General features: G+C 37.9%; 6 protein-coding genes across 9 annotated transcripts; 5 read left to right on the top strand and 1 right to left on the bottom strand.

The window, feature by feature from the left end:
* The first annotated feature begins 276 nt into the window (after positions 1-276).
* LOC119547685 (ankyrin repeat domain-containing protein 29) lies at positions 277-9419 on the top strand. 3 transcript variants are annotated; one of them, XM_037854645.1, is made up of 5 exons: positions 277-421; positions 3522-3867; positions 5519-5629; positions 7638-7934; positions 7996-9419. In XM_037854645.1, exons 2-5 carry the CDS (start codon positions 3856-3858, stop codon positions 8539-8541), a joined length of 966 nt encoding a protein of 321 aa, XP_037710573.1. In that variant the 5' UTR covers positions 277-421; positions 3522-3855; the 3' UTR covers positions 8542-9419. The 3 variants fall into 3 exon arrangements, with proteins under 3 accessions (XP_037710573.1, XP_037710574.1, XP_037710575.1); XM_037854646.1 differs by lacking the exon at positions 277-421 and adding an exon at positions 1525-1659; XM_037854647.1 differs by lacking the exons at positions 277-421; positions 3522-3867; positions 5519-5629 and adding an exon at positions 6564-6684.
* Positions 9420-10158: 739 nt separating this feature from the next.
* On the top strand, positions 10159-12330 carry LOC119547683 (glycoprotein-N-acetylgalactosamine 3-beta-galactosyltransferase 1). The gene is made up of 3 exons (XM_037854642.1): positions 10159-10377; positions 10530-11404; positions 11705-12330. The coding sequence occupies exons 1-3, from the start codon at positions 10335-10337 to the stop codon at positions 12131-12133; spliced, it is 1347 nt and encodes a 448-aa protein (XP_037710570.1). The 5' UTR covers positions 10159-10334; the 3' UTR covers positions 12134-12330.
* Positions 12277-13493, bottom strand: LOC119547684 (glycoprotein-N-acetylgalactosamine 3-beta-galactosyltransferase 1). Its single transcript, XM_037854644.1, has 2 exons — positions 12675-13493; positions 12277-12619 (listed from the first exon to the last, which is right to left on the bottom strand). The coding sequence occupies exons 1-2, from the start codon at positions 13491-13493 to the stop codon at positions 12401-12403; spliced, it is 1038 nt and encodes a 345-aa protein (XP_037710572.1). The 3' UTR covers positions 12277-12400.
* Positions 13494-14294: 801 nt separating this feature from the next.
* LOC119546248 (phenoloxidase-activating factor 2-like) lies at positions 14295-15355 on the top strand. The gene is made up of 2 exons (XM_037852400.1): positions 14295-14459; positions 14518-15355. The coding sequence occupies exons 1-2, from the start codon at positions 14295-14297 to the stop codon at positions 15349-15351; spliced, it is 999 nt and encodes a 332-aa protein (XP_037708328.1). The 3' UTR covers positions 15352-15355.
* Positions 15356-16260: 905 nt separating this feature from the next.
* LOC119548504 (phenoloxidase-activating factor 2-like) lies at positions 16261-17711 on the top strand. The gene is made up of 2 exons (XM_037855783.1): positions 16261-16519; positions 16576-17711. Exons 1-2 carry the CDS (start codon positions 16337-16339, stop codon positions 17650-17652), a joined length of 1260 nt encoding a protein of 419 aa, XP_037711711.1. The 5' UTR covers positions 16261-16336; the 3' UTR covers positions 17653-17711.
* Positions 17712-18224: 513 nt separating this feature from the next.
* On the top strand, positions 18225-19413 carry LOC119547137 (phenoloxidase-activating factor 2-like). 2 transcript variants are annotated; one of them, XM_037853851.1, is made up of 2 exons: positions 18225-18414; positions 18484-19413. In XM_037853851.1, the coding sequence occupies exons 1-2, from the start codon at positions 18232-18234 to the stop codon at positions 19345-19347; spliced, it is 1047 nt and encodes a 348-aa protein (XP_037709779.1). In that variant the 5' UTR covers positions 18225-18231; the 3' UTR covers positions 19348-19413. The 2 variants fall into 2 exon arrangements, with proteins under 2 accessions (XP_037709779.1, XP_037709777.1); XM_037853849.1 differs by having other exon boundaries at positions 18225-18417; positions 18484-19412.
* Positions 19414-19712: the final 299 nt, after the last annotated feature.

The raw sequence follows: 19712 nt of genomic DNA on the forward strand, positions 1-19712 counted from the left end.
TTATTACGTATTACGTATGCCTATATTAAATCAAAATGAATTCTATTATTGGATGATGGTGAGTAAAAAAAAAAATTGTTTCTGTAAGAGCTGCCATAACTGTAAAATAAATAATAATTTCACACCTTAGCGCTTTTATTTGAATGATGTAGTACAAATATAAATAATTTTTTATTATTACCACTTGTTTACTTCCGGTTAGAAATGAAAATACCGAAATCTGGTATATGGCAAATAGGTGAACAATTTTTAACAATCATAGACTGGTCACACTTTCGAAGGCCTGAAAGAAGGCTACAAATTTCGAGTCGGGAAAATTCTACTGCATATTTAAAGGTGCATCTAGTGAATGTCTCCCGTTAGTGCGCCCTAATATATTATTTGTAAGCCCCATCATCGCGGATTATAACTTATTTAGCATGTGAGTATTGATTTTGCGAAAAGTCAGTGGGTTATTCTATCTGCTGGGTGGGCGTTTTAGCGGGGACTCCTTTGACCTCGCTCGATGTCAGCAGCGATTTTCGTCAATGGGAAGCGGATTCTCTTAGCTCCGCCACTTTTATTGCCATTTCGCGTGAGTGAGTGTATTGGCGAGTGGGTGGGAGTTAGCCTGGGCGGTATTGTTTTCATCGCGGCTTAATGCGCGCCATGTCTCGGAATTTACAGTCCACGTTGCCTATTTATAGGCGTCGGATATTCAATGAACTTTCAACGCGGCGCCTGGGGTCAGGCACGTCTGCATGTAGCTTGTATATTGCACTTGCCACAGGGCGATCTTCCTCTCTCTCTCTGAGTTATGTGGCAAAAATAGTCGACTTTTTAACACCCCTCTTTATAAAAGAAGTAATATTTATTTTGTTGTATTAAAGATCGACAAAATATTTGCTTAAAAAGCGTTACCATCTACTTTTGAAAATGAAGATAAGATAAAACAATAATATAAAATTGGTTCTTATTATTTACCATTTACAACTTTTAAGACATGCTTTAAAGGTATTTAAAAACTTTCCCCAACCTCCAAAAAACTTTGAACGATTTTTTAAAAAAATAAGAAAAAAATTTTTTTTTAACTTTTGAGTATTGAAATGTTTAGTGCAAATTTATTCCCATTTTTGGATGTATTTCTTAACCTTCGTTTATAGTAAATGTGGAAAAATCTTTTCTTTTTACCACTAATATAATATTTTTTAAAGGTTTCCAAAAGTATACTGTGAGATAAAGAACGCAGTCTCTATTTAAAATACTTTGCAGTGTACTTATAAACACCCTTATAAAAGATTTTTAACCCGTAGTGATTACTGTAGTTAATTAAAAAATAAAAGCTTAAGGAAAAACAGTATACAACCAATAAAAAAGTTATTTTTCCTTACACATTTAGTCTTTAATAAAATGAATTTGGCTGAGTATATTAATCAAAGTGCTATAACTTAGCCATAACTTTTAGTCAGTCCATACAGACTGCGATTACAGGGTAAAAAGAAAAAAAAGAGCTACAGCTCTCCCATTCGCTTTTGAATTTGACTTTCTCAGTTGCTCGCCAACTTTGAACGCAATCGGTCTACTTCGCGTCGGTTGATTTTAAAAATCCCAAGCGGCGTGACTTTTGGTTTATAGTTGTTAGTTGTGTTACTTGTGTTTTGCGACTCAAAACTTCTTGAGGTGAGATATTCACAAGTGGACGGGTTGCTTGTTGACCTTTTATGGGAGCAGATTATGAAATTTTTGCATAATATATTTGCGCCTAGCAAAGTTTAGGCGAGAGCAGAAAGATAAAATAAAATGAGATCATGATAACGTGAGATGCTATTTATAAGCTAAAACACAAAATAGCAAAAATCCGGAGACCGATAATAAAGCGGCAAAATGGTGAATGAAACAAATTGAAAGTGAAACTATTCATTGTGCTGGTAATAATGTATTTCTACCCATGTATCATTTATAATTGGTTATAAATGGAGTCCGATAGTTGTTTTACAAAATAAATATAGTAAATTATTTCAAAGTCAGTCGATTTGTGTTGCACCACTGCTCATAATGACTAGTTTTTAAAAGCTATTGATTATATGAGAATTTAAGTACATACCAAGTGGCTGTCAAAATAATCTTATCAACTGATATAAAGCATAGAAATTATCGTATATGGCTAGCTTGTAGCGTTTATAACAGACTTCATATCAGAGAGCTAGCTTATCAGTACTTAAACATACATACCTTATAAGTAAATCTCCTTTTAAACTATATCTATTTCGCCTATTGTTTTTAATGAATCTAGATGCTCCAATATATTTGGTCAATTATAGCTCGACTATTTTGAGAAGACCGGTTTAGATTCTTATAAGATGCTTTTAACGGCATTTCCATTCGGAGCATCTTTAAGATATAATACGGATGGTAACCCAATCCAAAAAAAATATATGAATAGGGCAATTAAGAAATCGTACAAGGCAAAGAAAACTTTGAACTCATGATGTCAGAAGCACACATTGCGTGCCTGCTCAAGAAGATGATGAAGAAGAACCCCGTGGGGAAAGCCCGAAAAACTGAAGCACTTTCTAGGTCAAAAGTTGAAAGGCAAAAGGGAAACATCACCATGATGCTCATAAAAAAAGGCAAGAAGAAAACTCAGAAAAAAGTGCGACTGCATGAAATGCAATTAATAAAGCCATGTACAACAAAGTAAAGGCCTATAAAAAGAAAAAAAAAATGAAAATGCTTCACTTTGACTGTTGGCTTGTTGCGTGTTGATTGAGCCAAGTCAGGCCTCATCTGAGGAGCCGCCCGTCAATTTCCAAGGGGAGTTCCTATTAACAACAGAAAAATTACAGCATGCAAAAAAAATTAATAATTGTTTTGCTGTTGCAACAGAGAAAATCGCATGATGTGCATAAAGTTACACAAAACATATGCTTTCAAGCGAAATTCCCTTTTATTAAAAGGGTACTTCAAACTTTTTCTTTTTCGTGTATGGGCTATATTAAAGTTAGGAAATTATCATCATTAGAAAATGGCAGACTAGAGGTAATAATTGGCTTTGCTTTTTTAATAGCATGTAGCTATCGTATCGATCTGAATGAAATTGCATTTGTGCGTTGATAAATAATTAAATAGGTTTTGTCAGGATAATTGCCAGCTATTATTAAATGGGGAATATGGAGAATAAAGGTAACTGAAAATAAGTAGAACACAGAAAAACAACTGATTTCATTTAAAAGAAAAGTAGAAAATGAAAGTTTGGCTTTTTTCTGCTGTAACTTCTTCCAACATTTAAAATTCTGTATCAAAAAATTCGCCAAAAATTTAAATCATTATATACCTAGCACCTTTCACCAAAGCTTCGTTTTTCCAGCCTTTTCCCAGGAACACCTCCCAATGGGATGGCAACTTTTTCTTTTCCCCCCTTTTTTTGCATTATAATTCTAAGCTTTGGAGAACGAAAAAGAAACCTGTTATGTCCGCAGCAACTTAATTTTAATGTGGCCCGTGCCTTTTGGCTGTTCTCCTTTTTCCCCCTCAATTTGCAGTTCTTGAGTTTTGGGAACTGGTCGCTTGGAATTACATTTAAACTTAGACTTGCACTTGGACAATGATGCCGCATCTAAAGTTGCCCGGTGTTGTTGGTGCGGCTGCTGGTTTTGCTGTAATTTGATTTGGTGCCACTTGGATAGCTGATCTTGTTGCCATATTGCTGTTGCTGTTGGCCAGAAGTTGCTGCAGTCGCAGTTGCAGGAGGGGAGGAGCAGCAGCGTTACAGTTCGGGAAAATCGGTCAATGGAAACGGGCTTGTAAGCAGGTGCAATCGCTTGCAGAGCCACAAAATAGAAAACCCAGAGGCCAGGAGAGATTGGAGCCGCAGGCATGTCGCTTAAGGTGAGTAAATGCTCAAGTATTGACCCATATAGCTCTTAATTGACTCATTCGAATCGAGTTTGATGGCTCTTGGATGGCAAATGCCAAATGTTCGAAAGGAGCTTGGTGAAAATACCTATAAAATCTAGAAATAACTTACTGTATTTTTCTTTTTATTAGTTTTATAATAGCTAGCCACCGTTTTAGTTTAATAGCCCAGGGCACTAAACCATTGAAAGCAAGAGCTTTACAAGTACTCACTTCAGTAAAAGCAGTAAAAGAAAGAAATCTTAATGACAAAAAAGATATTCTTATGAAAAATGGTATTAAGAAAGTTCCTCAATACCCATATACCATAAATTAATATACCAACATATCAGATCTATTATGCCCAGATTATGTCTGAAGCTTTAAAAGCGTTTCTCACCTGATGATGGCTGGTACTCGCTACTTGCTGCCTATAAATATAAATATCTTTGTCGTCATCATCAGAAACGTGATTATCACGATGGCATCACCGTCTTCATTGTCATTATGTCACTTCAAAGTGCAGCAGCATTTGCATTGTTTCTCTCTGGCATCTTGAGTCACATCATTTTCATGTAAGGGTTTTCACTTGTCTTTGCCTTTCAACAGGTGCTTCAGACCACTTCATCAATGCCTCCTTCTACCTGGCACAAGAAACACACACACTCGGGCACATCTGGGCCACTTAATTCGCTTCATTAACGCAATGTTGACATTTCAACCGCATTTAGCTGGAAAAAATATTTATTACATTTCCCCTTTTTGCACAAATGGTCATGGGCTGCAACTTGGGTGACCGTCGTTAGTGCAGGTTTATGGGGAGACAGACATGCGAATGTTAACCCTTGAAAGGTTTACAATTTACAGGGTTTTGCTGTCATTAAATATATTTAGTTATATATTTTAGTTGGTAATGCGTCAGAAACCACTTGGGTTTTGAAATAATTTATGAAGGGCTCGAAAAGTGTGCAACAAAATATTTCGAATTCAAGAGTTTGATGTGTTAATAAAATTTAAAACACATTTTTAAGAAATTTTTAAGTCCCAATAATCTATGGGCTCCCAAAAAATATTTTTTATTGTGCCTTAGAAACTTATAAAAAATATTAAAAAGAAATACAAAGTTTTCAGTTGAGCTCTTGGAAAAAATGATATGATATGATGATAAAGTGATAGTGATTAAAAAAGTATTTTTTAAATAAATAATTTTAATAATTTAATATGTGATATTCATATGTTTTAAAATCAAATAAATTATTTTAAATAATTATAACATACATAAGTAAAATATTACTTTGTTATCTTTTATTGGATCCATAATCCCACTTTTTGGTTCATTTGATTATTTTTAACCCAGTCCATCTGAGGGTTAAGATGTATTTCGAAAAAATGCATTCAATGTTGTCCGACATCCGCTTTGAAATAACTATTTTTTGTTCGTACTGCTCTGACCCTAATTACTGTAAACAGGAAAAGTAATTTCCCCACGTGGCGCCCCGAATGGGGAAGGCTATAAAGTGGGAACCGGGTCTATGGACAGAAGCCCCGGGGGCTTGAGTATCACTTCCCCAAATATTTCTTTATTTTGACAGCTGCTGCAGGGCGAACTTGATAATTGATTTGATTTCGTTTTCGATGCCAACAGAAAGAGACGCCATCGGATGTGCAACTGCACATGGCAGCCATGCGGGGAGATGAGGTGGCCCTTCTTCGTGTTCTGGACAGCGGAAAAGTCCATGTCGATTGCAAAGATGAGGTGAGTTATAAAAAAAATGTTCAAGTATAACAACAAACTTTTATTAAAGTTTATATGCCTGGTTATATAAAATCGTTTTAACTTCATGCACTTTAGTTTTGAACATGCAATAGTTAAAGCATGTCACATGCGACTTAATAATGCTGCCAGTTAAATATTACGAAATTTTAGCCAAAAAATATAAGACTGTTTAAAGACTTAACCACGTAAAAATCAGTTAACACCTCGTTGCTGATTTAAGTACGCACCAATTGGTAAGAAAGACGAAAAATGCAGCAAACGTACAGCCGACCAAAACAAAGGCAAAAATCAGTGTGATTTATAAAATATATACGAAATATATATACTCTGGTTTTAATTTAATTTATATATATAATTTTAGAAATAAAAAAAAAACATTTCATTTGGCAAAACTAGTGCATTAACTTCACTATTTGCAAATTATTCTACAGTTTATTCAGCTTTATCGCATGTAAATATTTTGAGTATGGCAATCCATTACAATAGATGAATAGCTAATGGAAGATAATCAAGTGAATAAATTCCACTCAACAAGCCAGCTGTTAATTTCAAACATTTAAGCAATATTTAGTACCCTCTGCTAGTGTATAAAAAAACGAAATTAAATTTCCCTGGCCGCTCAGCGAAGCATGGACTCAAGACCAAACGAAAGGAAAGTGGGCTGCGGGGGCAGTGTGCCATCCTATTGCCGGGTATTATATTATATTATTATGCCAGCTGGTCTGCAAGAGTCCGCTTATAGGGCGGACACTACGTGACCCCCCCATTTGGATACAGACCGAGTGCATTGAGAGCGATTTGCAATTTGTGGCGCGATTTTCCCTCTGGGATATACCTCAATTTACTTTCTGCTTCTCTTCTGTTTAGTTTTTGTCGAGTCCGAGCCACAGACTTGCATGCAAATCCGCACGAAACGTTTTCGCGTTGACTTGGTGAAACTAATCGCAATTTGCTATTCAAATCATTTGATGGCCAATTAAACAATTAAAACAATTGGCTTTTCATTTATCGCTTTGCATTTAAAATAAACGTAGGTAAGCTGTGAATTTGTGGTGGATTACTCGATAATTGGTTTTATTTACTTTGATTTAAATTAACAAAAACAACTTATTTAACACTCATTAATATATAAAGAGTTGTTTTACATTTCCTAGTAACTGTCATTAAAAGCGACTATTTTTTTTAACAAAATTCTATACATATTTCAAGCTTTTGTTTGTTGATGGATACGATAAAATATTTATAAAACCCATTGGGCTTCGAAATCAATTATGAAGGTGTATGAAAGTATGCAATAATATATTAATTTAGAAAAACGTTTAGACATTTTAATAAGAGATTTGAATCCCATTTGCCGGTATAAATTATTTTTTAAAGTCTAAAATAAATCAATTATGAAGGTGTATGAAAGTATGCAATAATATATTAATTTAGAAAAACGTTTTGACATTTTAATAAGAGATTTGAATCCCATTTGCCGGTATAAATTATTTTTTAAAGTCTAAAATAAATCAATTATGAAGCTGTATGAAAGTATGCAATAATATATTAATTTAGAAAAACGTTTAGACATTTTAATAAGAGATTTGAATCCCATTTGCCGGTATAAATTATTTTTTAAAGTCTAAAATAAATCAATTATGAAGGTGTATGAAAGTATGCAATAATATATTGATTTAGAAAAACGTTTAGACATTTTAATAAGAGATTTGAATCCAATTTTATCTCATACCGCTTACTTTTTCCAGTATAAATTATTTTTTAAGTCTAAAATAAATCAATTATGAAGGTGTATGAAAGTATGCAATAATATATTATTTAAAAAAAACCTTTAGACATTGTAAGACATTTATCTCATACCGCTTACTTTTGCCATTATAAATTCTTTTTTTTTAAGTCAAAAATAAGTATTATAATTAAGATATACACCTATGATTATGCATGGAATCCCTTCTTAATTTTTCTTTATTCCTCATCTTATTTCCAGGATGGAACAACCCCATTGATCTTGGCTGCTGCCGGAGGCCACACATACTGCGTGATGGAGCTGCTCGATCAGGGTGCCGATCCTAACTCGCGTCGTCTCACAGGCACCACGCCCCTTTTCTTCGCCGCCCAAGGCGGTCACCTGGACGTGGTGAAGATCCTGATGAAGGCGGGCGCCAGTGTGGACACGCCCTCCGCCGATGGGGGCACGCCCCTTTTTGTGGCCGCCCAAGGAGGTCACTTGAAGATCGTACGCGAACTGTTGGACTGCGGAGCAAATGTCAATGCGCACATGAAGGTGCAAGTTTTGGCAATATTTTATTATTATAATAGATATAATGTATAATTTCTCCTTTCAGGATCGTGCCACGCCGGTATTTATCTCCGCCCAGAATGGCCATCGCACAGTTTTGTCTCTGCTGATCCAGGCTGGTGCGGAAATCGATATCAAGCGGATAGACGGCGCCACGCCCCTTTGGATAGCCGCCCAGATGGGCCAGGATCACATCTGCAAGGTGCTGCTGCAGAATGGCGCCAATGTGGACACGGTGCGTTGCGATGGCGCCACGCCCCTTTTCAAGGCGGCCCACAAGGGTCACGCCGCCGTCATTACGGTGCTGCTCAAGTATCGGCCCAATCTTGGCCAGCTGCCAAATGGAGAGAGTGCTCTGCATGCCGCCGCCATGTTTGGCCATATGACCGTCTGCAAACAACTGGTGGCAGCCGGCAGTGATGTCCTGCTAAAGAACCAGGATGGTCTGACGGCACTCCAGTTGGCGCACCAGCAGAAGTACACCTCCATCTGTGATTATCTCCAGGAACGGATCCGGACAATGGTGGCGCGCAGCGCCAAGGCAATGGTCACGTCCGGAGTACCGTCCACGGTCAAGACGATGTCGGCGTAAGGGGATACAAGATTTTGAGAGACCACGCCTCCAAAGTACCTTTATGCACAATACCTTGGCCTTTTTGCATATGTCTAGAAAAGAGGCAAGGCGGAAGAGTGTTATTCCCGACACTGGGCAATCGATGGGGAGTTCAGAAGATATTAAATCCATATAGTAAAACTGGAGGCTAGGTGAAAAAGTGAGATACTTGGGTGTGCCAAAGAGATCACTAGAGTTTTGATATCGCCCTTAAAGGTGTCTAAAAGAATGCAGTACAAAATATACTGTTGCATACTTTTATGCACCTATGTAATAAAGAAACTAGTGAGTTTTTTCGCACCCTTGATAAGCTTACAAAAAACCGCTAATAAGTCCTAAATTGTATTGCTCAGTGAAACACTCAGTACCGCACAAAAAATAACCAAATTAAATGAAATCACTAGTAAAAACACGTCCAAACTAAACTTAATGGCCTCCCCCAAGGAAACCAAACTATTTATTAGATAAGCCGTATCATTCATATTAAAAACCACTTGGAGCTTGTATTTTGAATTTAACATTAACCATAACAATAACAATAACGTTAACTATAACAATTACTATAAAAATGTTAACATGGACCCCGAAAAGAGAATGTTACACTGTCCTCTGTAAATAACCATATATATATACGTACATTTAATATTATAATTAATGCTATTTATAGACCTACTCTACCCTAAGCAATTGTTGACAAGTGCTTTAAGTTTAAACGCCTTTTTGTCCTTAAATTAGCCATTAGTTACACATGATGAATTTCTGCTTATTTTTCTGTAAAGTAGATACGATAATTAATTAATTTCTTACTTTATTAAATTTTAAGTATAGTCCACAATTTTGCAAGTTTAATAAATTGACACACGATTTGTGAAGAGTTTTATTTTGGTTGGACTAACAATCTAACAAAGAAAAATGGAAGTATTTTCAGACATGGTATTTGTTACTGCGGTTTGCTTAACTCATTTTTGTTGCCAAGTGTTAAGCTTTATCTGGGAGTTTAAAACTTGGATATAAAGCTTTGAAATTTACATAGCTTTTTTATAAAAGAAAAATAATGAAACCATCACTTCACATCGCAGTAAACTTTGTTTTACATTTATTTATCCGAATTGATACATGCTAGGAATGTAACATTCGCAACAGGTCGTATAAGCAATATCTGAGCCAAATAGCTAAATTAAATTTTCTTTAAATATTTAGGTGTGGGAATTTCAATTTCTTAAGGTTTTAATTAAATTGAGGAAATGCTTTCAAAATAATTCAGTATTTTAAATTTATACAACGAATATTGAAAAGCAAAAATGTTGCAATCCCTTCTAAGTTTGGCAACCTTTTTATAAACAATTCAAATTTTTAGAATTCTTTCGTATAATGTTTAATTAACAAAAAGACGATCTTTGTTTTGATACTTTTTAAATTACATTGCATTTCTTAAATATTTAACCAAAAAGTTTATTCTAATATACTTCAGTACAAAGACCTATATAGCTTACTCCCTATATTGGATACTTTCCAAGTTATGTTTGATCAACTGTTTCTGATAAATTATAACTGAATTCATCTGACAAAGCTTATGCTGCTCAGTCGGCTGGCAAACGCATTCGGGCTCAGTACTTGCTGAAAATTGAGTCTACATGATTGACGCATTCGCTAGATAATAAGAATTTGGACACATAGCCAACTTCTTGTTTATACAAGTGAACTACCGACTGTTTCCCAGTCGAAAGGGTATTTCAAAGTGACCTAAAATATTTGGTTGAAAAAGTGTCAAAATGACAAATGCAAGTCTTTTATCGCGCTCTCTGCTAACAGAAGGTGATTATATGTGATGGTTAAAGTAGCGGTTAGAAACATAATTAAGGATCTTAATAACAATTTTTGAATATTATATTTAAAATAAATAGATTTTCATGCTCTAATTTGTTTAAAAATAAACACTTACTCTTTATAAATATGACTGTTTTCAGCACCCCGCTCTAAAAATCGCTCGGTATTCACCCTGATCATTGGCTTGGTGGTGGGCTACTGTATGGCGCAACTCTTCTCGAGGATTTCTCCCCATGAGAGTCTGTATCCGTATATCAGCCGACGTCTTAACCTGCCCGTCGATTCACAATTGGCCATCCAGGCCCAGGAACACGGTCCCTTCCAGCACGATCATCCCAATGACAACATCACCGTGGCCGAGCAGCTTAAGAAGGAGGTTCGCATCCTCTGCTGGGTGATGACCAATCCCACTAACCACAAGGTTAAGGCTCGCCACGTGAAGCGAACATGGGGCAAACGCTGTAATATCCTGCTCTTCATGAGTTCCGGCGAGGACGAGGAGCTGCCCACGGTGAAGTTAAATGTGGGCGAGGGCCGCGAAAATCTGTGGGCCAAGGTCAAGGAGGCGTTTAAGTACGTCTATAAGCACCATTATAACGATGCCGACTTCTTCTACAAGGCCGATGACGACACCTATGCCGTGATCGAGAATATGCGCTATATGCTTTATCCTTACAACCCTGAAACACCCGTTCACTTTGGCTTTAAGTTTAAGCCGTTTGTGAAACAGGGATATATGTCTGGAGGAGCGGGATACATACTCAGTCGGGAGGCCCTGCGACGATTCGTGGTCGAGGGTATTCCGAATCCCAAGATGTGTCTGCCCGGCACGGTGGTCAACGAGGACATCGAGATCGGGCGCTGCATGGAGCATCTGAATGTTACGGCTGGCGATTCCAGGGACCAGATTGGACGGGGTCGCATGTTTCCCTTTGTCCCGGAACACCATTTAATTCCCGCCAAATATGACAAGGGCTTTTGGTACTGGAACTACCAATTCTACAAGACGGACGACGTAAGTTTCATTTTTACTAAAATCGGTATATAGGTAATTGAAATTTTAAAATCCTACCACGTTTTTTAAAAATTACTAACCTGAATACATCTAGGCTTTGTGCTTACCTTAAAGCATTATAATGCTTGATACATGATAATACCTTTGAACTTTTTTCTATCCATAAACCATCAGAAGGTATAATATATCGTATTTATACTCAACACATTTTTTATATCCCCCTTACAAACAAGTAATGTATCCGCCACAGAATATATTATATGTTTGGATTCATAAGTATTATAAATAATTTCTTACTAGGGTCTTGACTGCTGCTCGGACTTGGCCATCTCGTTTCATTATGTGGCCCCAAATATGATGTACGTGATGGACTATCTTATCTATCATTTGAAACCATACGGTCTGATGCGATCCCTAGAGCCTCTGCCAGCCAAACTCAAAGTGGGTCAGTTTCTTCCCGCTCCCGTTGAGCGTCCTCTTGCCAGTAATGAGGACTCTGTGGATGATTACGACAGGATTTACACGACCACAACTGAAAAGCCAAAGGAACCAGACGCCCGGGAAATGGACTCCCAGGAGTTGGAAAATGAAGAGAAAAAATACAGGGAAAAACTTTCAAAGGAGGCCGAAGAAGAGGACGACTCACAAAAAACTGAGGAAGATTCGAAGCATTCAAATGAGGAAACGGATAAACATTCCAAGTCTAAGGAAACATCAGGAGGAAATTAAAATTATATAGGCCTTCGGTATCAGTTCTATATAATACGTTTATACTACAAGGCCAGGGCGGTCCCTAAAGAAGCCAGAAAGGGGTTTTCTTACAGTTAGTCGTAGCAATATAAATAAAAAAGTTTTATTAACAATGGTCTTATATTTGTAAGCATTGTAGATAACTATTTCATTTCCCAGGGCTTGCAAATAGCCTTCAAATATTCATGAAAAATAAGATAATAAAGATTTTCAATACTTATTTTAAAATTCCCTAGAATAGGGAGTTTAATAGGCATAGTCAGCTGGTACTTCTTTCTCAACATTAGTTGATTGTTCTTCATTAATGTTCTCCTCCTTGCTGGGGCTATACTTCTCGGGAAGAGTCTCGACATGAAGTTTTCTTCCGAAGGCACGCAATCTATAGATCATATATTCAAAACAATGCATATAGCGATGCTGAACGAAATGAAACGACACGGCATAATTAGACCAAGAGAAAATACCCTAGAGGGAAAACATATACACGATTAGTTTTCTAAAACCGGGTGGGACTACAAACTTTTTGGGTCTTAAAGGCGAGAAATTTCCAGAACCAAAACTTTGAGTCATAGCGATGGAATAAATTGGATCTGGCCTGCGGATCGATGAGGTACATACGTCTGCGTCCCTTGGAATCGTAAGTGTTTCCCGCCATTACATTGACATTATCGAGGCACTCTTTCAGCTTTCCGGCGGTGGGACCCGAGTCTTTTGGTTCGCACTTCGATGGATTGGGCAGGGAAACCTCCACGAAGCGACGCAATGCAGCTCGACTCATCACAGTGCCTGGGGAACCGAAATAGATGGCCATCTCTGGGCTATACGGATAGACCATATATCGCAGGTTCTCCATAAGCACATAGGTCTCGTCATCGGCCTCCAGAAACCAGTCGGCATCGTTTAAGTGGTGATCATAGAGGTACTGCAGAGCACCTTTCGTTTTCCGCCACGACTCACGGAAGTTCGGACTGGCGGCCAGGGCCACGGATCCCGAAAGATTTACATCGGTTCGGCTGCTAAAGAAGATCAGCTTGTTGCACCTTTTGCCCCAAGTTTCGAGAACCGCCTTTGCCTGCGTCTTATGGTTACTGGGTTTCGTATTAACGTAGCACAAGACTCGCACCTCATCGGTCAAATCGATGTCCAGTTGGGTCGTTCTCGCAGTGCGATTCGTATGCGAATTAAGGGGTATAATTGGCCACAGAATCAACTGGGTTATCAGATAACCAATTCCTATGCCCAGTAGAAGAAAGAGCACTGGTCGTGACGATGATGTCGAAGCTGAATGCTGTTGGTAATGGCTGTTTCGATCCTCAAAAACGCACTCTTTTCTCTCCATGTTGGCAAGAACTGTGCTTTTTTTTCCAATATCTATAATGTATATGTCTCCATCGTTAACCTCATCAGTTCCGCCCAAGTACTAACTTAGCCTTGGGAGAGGTGAATTATTCTCTTTGTAGAATCATTTTTACACTAAAACAAAAGTTAGTAACATTAAATAAATTTATTTTACAGTTGAAGCGTTGTTAGTCTAATTAAAAAGTAGACTAGTATATTTTATATTTGTGTTCTAATAACTAAAAACATTATTTTAATTAATATCAGTTTAATTTATTGATTAAATTTTATTTAAGAAATAGTATTTTTATAAAATTAAATTAAATTTAATTAATTAAAATTAGTTATTAAATATTTTAATATTTTATTGCGGTGTGAATGTTGTTGATTTCTAAATTACTTTTGCAAATGAGCAAACTATCAGCTGTTATCTGCATCGAGTTTGGCAAAGGTGACCAATAAAATAGCCCCTTAATAACTCTACACCAGTCGGATATATCTTTATTATTTAAAAAAGTTTGTGCAGCACAATGAGAAATACATTTTCACAACACCAAATATTTTTTTTGTGTTTGAGCGGCTGATCAAATTTAAACATTAACATCTTGCTATGATTATAAATAAAGACGACAACAAAAGATTACTCATCCCATATATATGTACTATGTTCAAGCACCTTGTCTTTATTTTTTGGGGGTTTTCCCAGCAGCTCTCGATTAATCGTAATCTCAGCATGTTAATTATAAAAGTAGGGACAGCCATTGACAATCACTTAGTTGACATTTTTCTTCTCGAGCGAACAATGCCTCGATACTGGGCACTTGGAGCTCTTCTTTTGGGCTGCATCATTTCTGCCGCTGACCTCTGTGAGCCCCCGAATCGTTGGGTTCTAAAGGGACAATGTGCGAATATACTTGTAAATGCCGCTCCAAACGAAATTTACGACTGCTGTGGAAATGCTTATCCCGTAAGTTCGCAAAATGCATTTCAAAATTGAATAAGTTTTGATTTTAATCAATTTGTAGAATGCGAATACGTCCACCACAACAAGGCAGCGCCCAATCCCAACTCCTTCGCCAAAAGAGCGTTTGAATTGCGGGTTGGAAAATGGAAATCTTCTGAATTTTAGTAGGCAAATACCCGAGAAGAACCCTTGGCCTGCTCAATATCCCTGGCTGATTGCCCTGTTCTCCAATGGCACTTACCTTGGAGTAGCATCCCTGGTTGCCCCAGGAACTGTACTAACTGCAGCTCACCTAGTGATGAATAGGAATGCGGATGATATTGTGGTGAGAGCTGGTGACTACGACTTTTTGTTGCGCGGAGCGCAGTTTCCGCCGGATGAGCGTCGTGTGGACAGAATCCGGATCCATGAGAACTTTCAATACCAGACCGAGGAGAACAACGTAGCACTTCTATACCTCCAGTCCCCGTTCAAACTGAGAACACATATCGCACCCATTTGTTTACCTGTCCAGGATGAGTCATTCGAGCAAAAGCGCTGCATTATTGCCGGATGGGGAAAGGGGGTTGTCCACCCTTACACACAATTTTTGGATATACAAATCAAAATGGATGTGCCAATAGTGAGCAGGACATTCTGCCAGAATCAGTTAAGGCAAACCAGGCTCGGCATGGAGTATAACCTACCATATAGTCTAATTTGCGCCGGCGGTGAAAGAGAAAAGGATGCCTGCTTTTTCGATGGTGGATCTGCATTGTTCTGTGCACAGAACAATTTTCCTTCTCGTTACGTTCTGGCAGGCGTCTTCAGCTTTGGTTTGTGTGAACTGAAAAACGTTCCTTCAACGTTTACCAATTTGGCCATGTTCGGAGATTGGCTTTATCAGAACCTCTAGAAGTCACGGGAGCTCCTCAATAAAGTTGTGTCTTGCAATGTTATTTATATAAATTTTTGAAATTGCAAATCCGTTTTTTCGCATATTGGTCATTTAACAAGTTACTCGCAGAGTGAAAGGGTATATAGGTTCCTCAGGAAGTATGTATCAGATGGAAGGAATCTTTTTCGACCCTGTATAGTGTATATATACTGTCCGTATAAACGCTGAGATCTCGGAAACTATTAAAGTTAGATATTTGGGACTTGGCATGCAGATTCTTGAGCTTCTGGGAAACGCCCATGTATTTGAATGATCAGGGGTACCGGTACCATCCGCTAGGTGGCGTGGCGCAAAGAAATGGGTATCTGATAGTCGACAGGTCAAAAAAATAATTAATTTTAACTTGTCTAAAAAAAAATTCAAAGCGTCTCACATTTTAACAATAAAATGCGAATATTCTTCCATTTTAAAAACCAAAATTCAAAGTACTTAAATTAACAACAATTTTTAATTTCCATATATTTGCTGTTATCTGTCTATGTTTTTAAGCTTAAGCTGATTAACATTTTTGCTGTAGATAGTATTTACCAATCTATTTTGCCTTTTGTATTGTTTGTGAATAAAGCAGAAATACAGCAACCATTTTTATGTACTACAACGTTTATATAACATTTTCTTAGCCCGCATTTTTTTGTTGCAAGTTTATTATTCAAAGTAAAAGTGTACATAATTTATATACATAATACAATGTATTTTTTTTAATTTTCAATGTCAAAATTTTGATTTTGGGTTTGTTTTCTTATCAACGGATGATGACACAGGCGCATCAAATTTATTGGTGTTATTTCCAGCTCTCTGACGAGCAATAAACCAGATTATATTATATAGACAATTTTAGTATAAAAGTGATAAGCTTAAAGCATATACTTTTCTGTACGTATACACAAGGAATCACACTCTCCCACTGCCAGTCTTTTCGAATAGTTCAGTTCGCGAATAAACCATGACAGAGTACTGGGTGATAGTAGCCCTAATTTTCGGCTGCACTTCTGCTGCCGATTTCTGCCAATATCCATATGAGTGCGTTGCTATAGGATATTGTAGTACATGGATATTAACGGACTACGAATCAACAACTTCATGCAATTCAAACCAACATTGTTGCTTAAATGCAAATGGTGCCTGGGTAAGTGCTTAATTACTTCATTTATTTTTAAATTATCTAGTTCTTTTTAATTGTAGTGGTTGCAAGCTGGAAACAATTACCAAGCCGCTCCCACAACAAACTGGCAGCAAAATTCATTACTTAACGAAGACACCACACCTTTCGCCACAAATGTAAACTATAACCCAGCCGTAATACCCCGGAACCAAGTTGGGAATTATTACCAAAACACCGCCACTACCCAAAGATCCAGAGAACCCGCATACTTCACTCAACCCACACCTGCACCCTTTCCAAGATATACCTCACAGCGGATCCAAACTGAACTGAACCCACCAGAGCGTGCTCCGGTCCAAATTGGAAGCCATTCTAACACGCCAATCGAAGCTTCTCTTTTGAATGACCTCTGTGGCTTGGGTAATCAAAGTGGACCTGGTCAATATCCCTGGGTGGTGGCTCTTTTTAGCCGTTATCAATACTTCGGAGGCGGTTCTTTAATTGCTCCTGGAGTGGTTCTAACAGCAGCTCACCTTCTGCCAAACAAGAACGCGAATGAGATTGTGGTCAGAGCTGGCGAATGGGATATGTCATCCGATTGGGAAACATTCCGTCATGAGGAGCGCGTTGTAAAAAAAATCGAGCGACACGAAGAGTTTGTATTCGGAAAGGCGTGGAACGACATGGCGCTCCTTTATCTCCAATCTCCCTTCGAGCTGAAAGCCCACATCCGTACCATCTGTTTACCAAGGAAGGGCAGGTCATTCGATCATAAGCGCTGCATAATGGCCGGATGGGGAAAGCCTTCCTACCAGGATCCTCAAAATTCAAAAAAACAGAAGCAAGTAGAGTTACCCATGGTGATGAGAGAAGAATGCCAGAATAAATTGAGGCGAACATCGATGGGCCGTGATTTCAATCTCCACGAGAGCCTAATTTGCGCCGGTGGTGAACGGGACCAGGATGCCTGCACTGGCGATGGTGGATCTCCCCTATTCTGTCCACTGGAAAACGACCCCAACCGGTACGAACAGGCTGGCATCGTCAGCTTTGGCATCCGTTGTGGCCAAGAGAATGTGCCCGGAACCTTCACAAACGTGGCCTTGTTCAGGGATTACATTGATCTGAAGTTGGCGGGCGGCAAATTTGATTTGTAATTACTCAAGATAACAATTTTAGCTCAGAAATTTACAAATAAAAAGCATTTTTATGTAAATACTCCATAGTCGAAAAATCATTTTGAGTTGATAACTTAGTACTTGTTGTGAAAAATTTGTTTTTATATACTTTGAGATTATTTTAAAACAAAAAAAAAGAGGAAGTAAAAACAAAAATGTACTTAATCTCTGCCAAAAACTTTTAGCTATTTGTATTTGATTGCTCTGCATTTACGGATTCTCCGAATTCTAGAGTTCATGAATTTCCCATCATAATCAGTAAAGGTCTTATAACACTTGCTTGGTTTTTGACCAACCGACTGGGTTTGATTTAAAAAGTATTTGCAGCCTCCACATAATTTAATATATATATATACATACAATGTTGTTAAGCGGTAGACCCTTATTTCTTTATGTTACCGACTTTAAAAAAATCCAAACGACTAATCAAAAATCAAGACAGTGTCATAAGGCCTTTATTGGGGCCTCAGATTATTTTTATTTCATTATTATCTCTGAAGCAAAATGAATACTTATTTACTGACACCGTAGTTTTAAGAATCTGTTGTGGAGAGAACAATGTTACGAGTGTGGGCGCTTTTAGCTCTGTTTTGGAGTGGCATCCTTTTTAGCGGTGCTCACAAATGTCCGATTTCCCATCAGTGTGTTCCCAAAGAAAATTGCCGACGAGAAGAGCCCATTTTTGATCTAACTTCTACCATCGATTGCAGCGACTTAGAAGTCTGCTGTGAAAAGTCTAATGTGGTAAGCAAATTAAAAATTATTATCGAAGATAAGTTGATTAGATTTTCCTATATCCTGTTTTTGTAGATTGGCAAAAAGCTTAGGCCTCCGACACTTCCACCAGGTTCCCTTTGTGGCATGAGTAATCCGAATGGTCTAGATGAAAACCAACAAGTAGATGGGAATGAGGCCCGCCCGGGTCAATTTCCTTGGGTAATGGCTTTGTTAAACAAGGGCCAATATTTCGGAGGCGGTTCGTTGATAACCCCAGGACTAGTACTAACAGCAGCCCATATTCTGCTATATAAGTCCACTGTCTACATCAAGGTCAGAGCTGGCGAATGGGACTTGTCCTCCAGTGGGGAAGTTCTGCCACCCGAAGAGCGCCAAGTGACCAAGATCATTACGCATGAGGCGTTTAATTTCAGCAGCGGGGCCAACAACTTGGCCCTTCTCTTTTTGGATTCACCATTCGAGATAAAATCCCATATTCAGACCATATGCTTACCTATTCCCGGTAAGAACTTTGAAGGACGTCGCTGCATGGTTGCCGGTTGGGGAAAAAGATCATTTGACGGTACCGAACTTTTGTCCATACAACAGAATATCGAACTGCCCATATTGTATGGTTTAAGGTGCCAGCATCAATTAAGACAAACTTCTATGGGTTCGAACTATACGCTGCCCGACAGTTTGATTTGTGCCGGCGGACAGCAGGGCAAAGATGTTTGCTCTCGATTTGGAGGATCCGCCCTTTTCTGCGCCCTCGAAGGGGACCCCAATCGCTATGAACAGGCTGGCATCGTCAACTGGGGCATCAAGTGTGGCCGGGAAAATGTTCCGGCCCTCTACACACATGTTTCCAAGTTCAAAGAGTGGATTGATCCGCATTTGGAGCAAGTGTTCAGCGTGCCCGGAGATCAAGTTTTTTTTATGAGCAGTCATCTTTGAGCACAAAATTCGAAATAATCAAATTCCATACCTTTATGAATTATTTTTGAATAAATGCCAAAAATATCGTACAAAATACTTAACTGTGTGTTTTTCCATAAAAATATTAAACATAAAGACCAAAATAAACTTTTCCTGCCTCTTATCATTATTTCATAAAACACTAAAAGAGAATTTCCAAAAATCATGAAAAATGTGTCATTTGAATTTGGTTTGTAACCGTCTTGGGTTTTTTCAAAATTCAAATATATATGTATATATTTTAAATTATTTAATTGCCTCTCGAGTTCATATTTTTCAGCGCGATTATTATTCTCTTGAACTGATATGTTTTTACTACTGCATATATAGCTATAATGTGTGAT

This window comes from Drosophila subpulchrella, chromosome 2L (assembly GCF_014743375.2).
Source record: "Drosophila subpulchrella strain 33 F10 #4 breed RU33 chromosome 2L, RU_Dsub_v1.1 Primary Assembly, whole genome shotgun sequence".
NCBI lineage: Eukaryota > Metazoa > Arthropoda > Insecta > Diptera > Drosophilidae > Drosophila > Drosophila subpulchrella.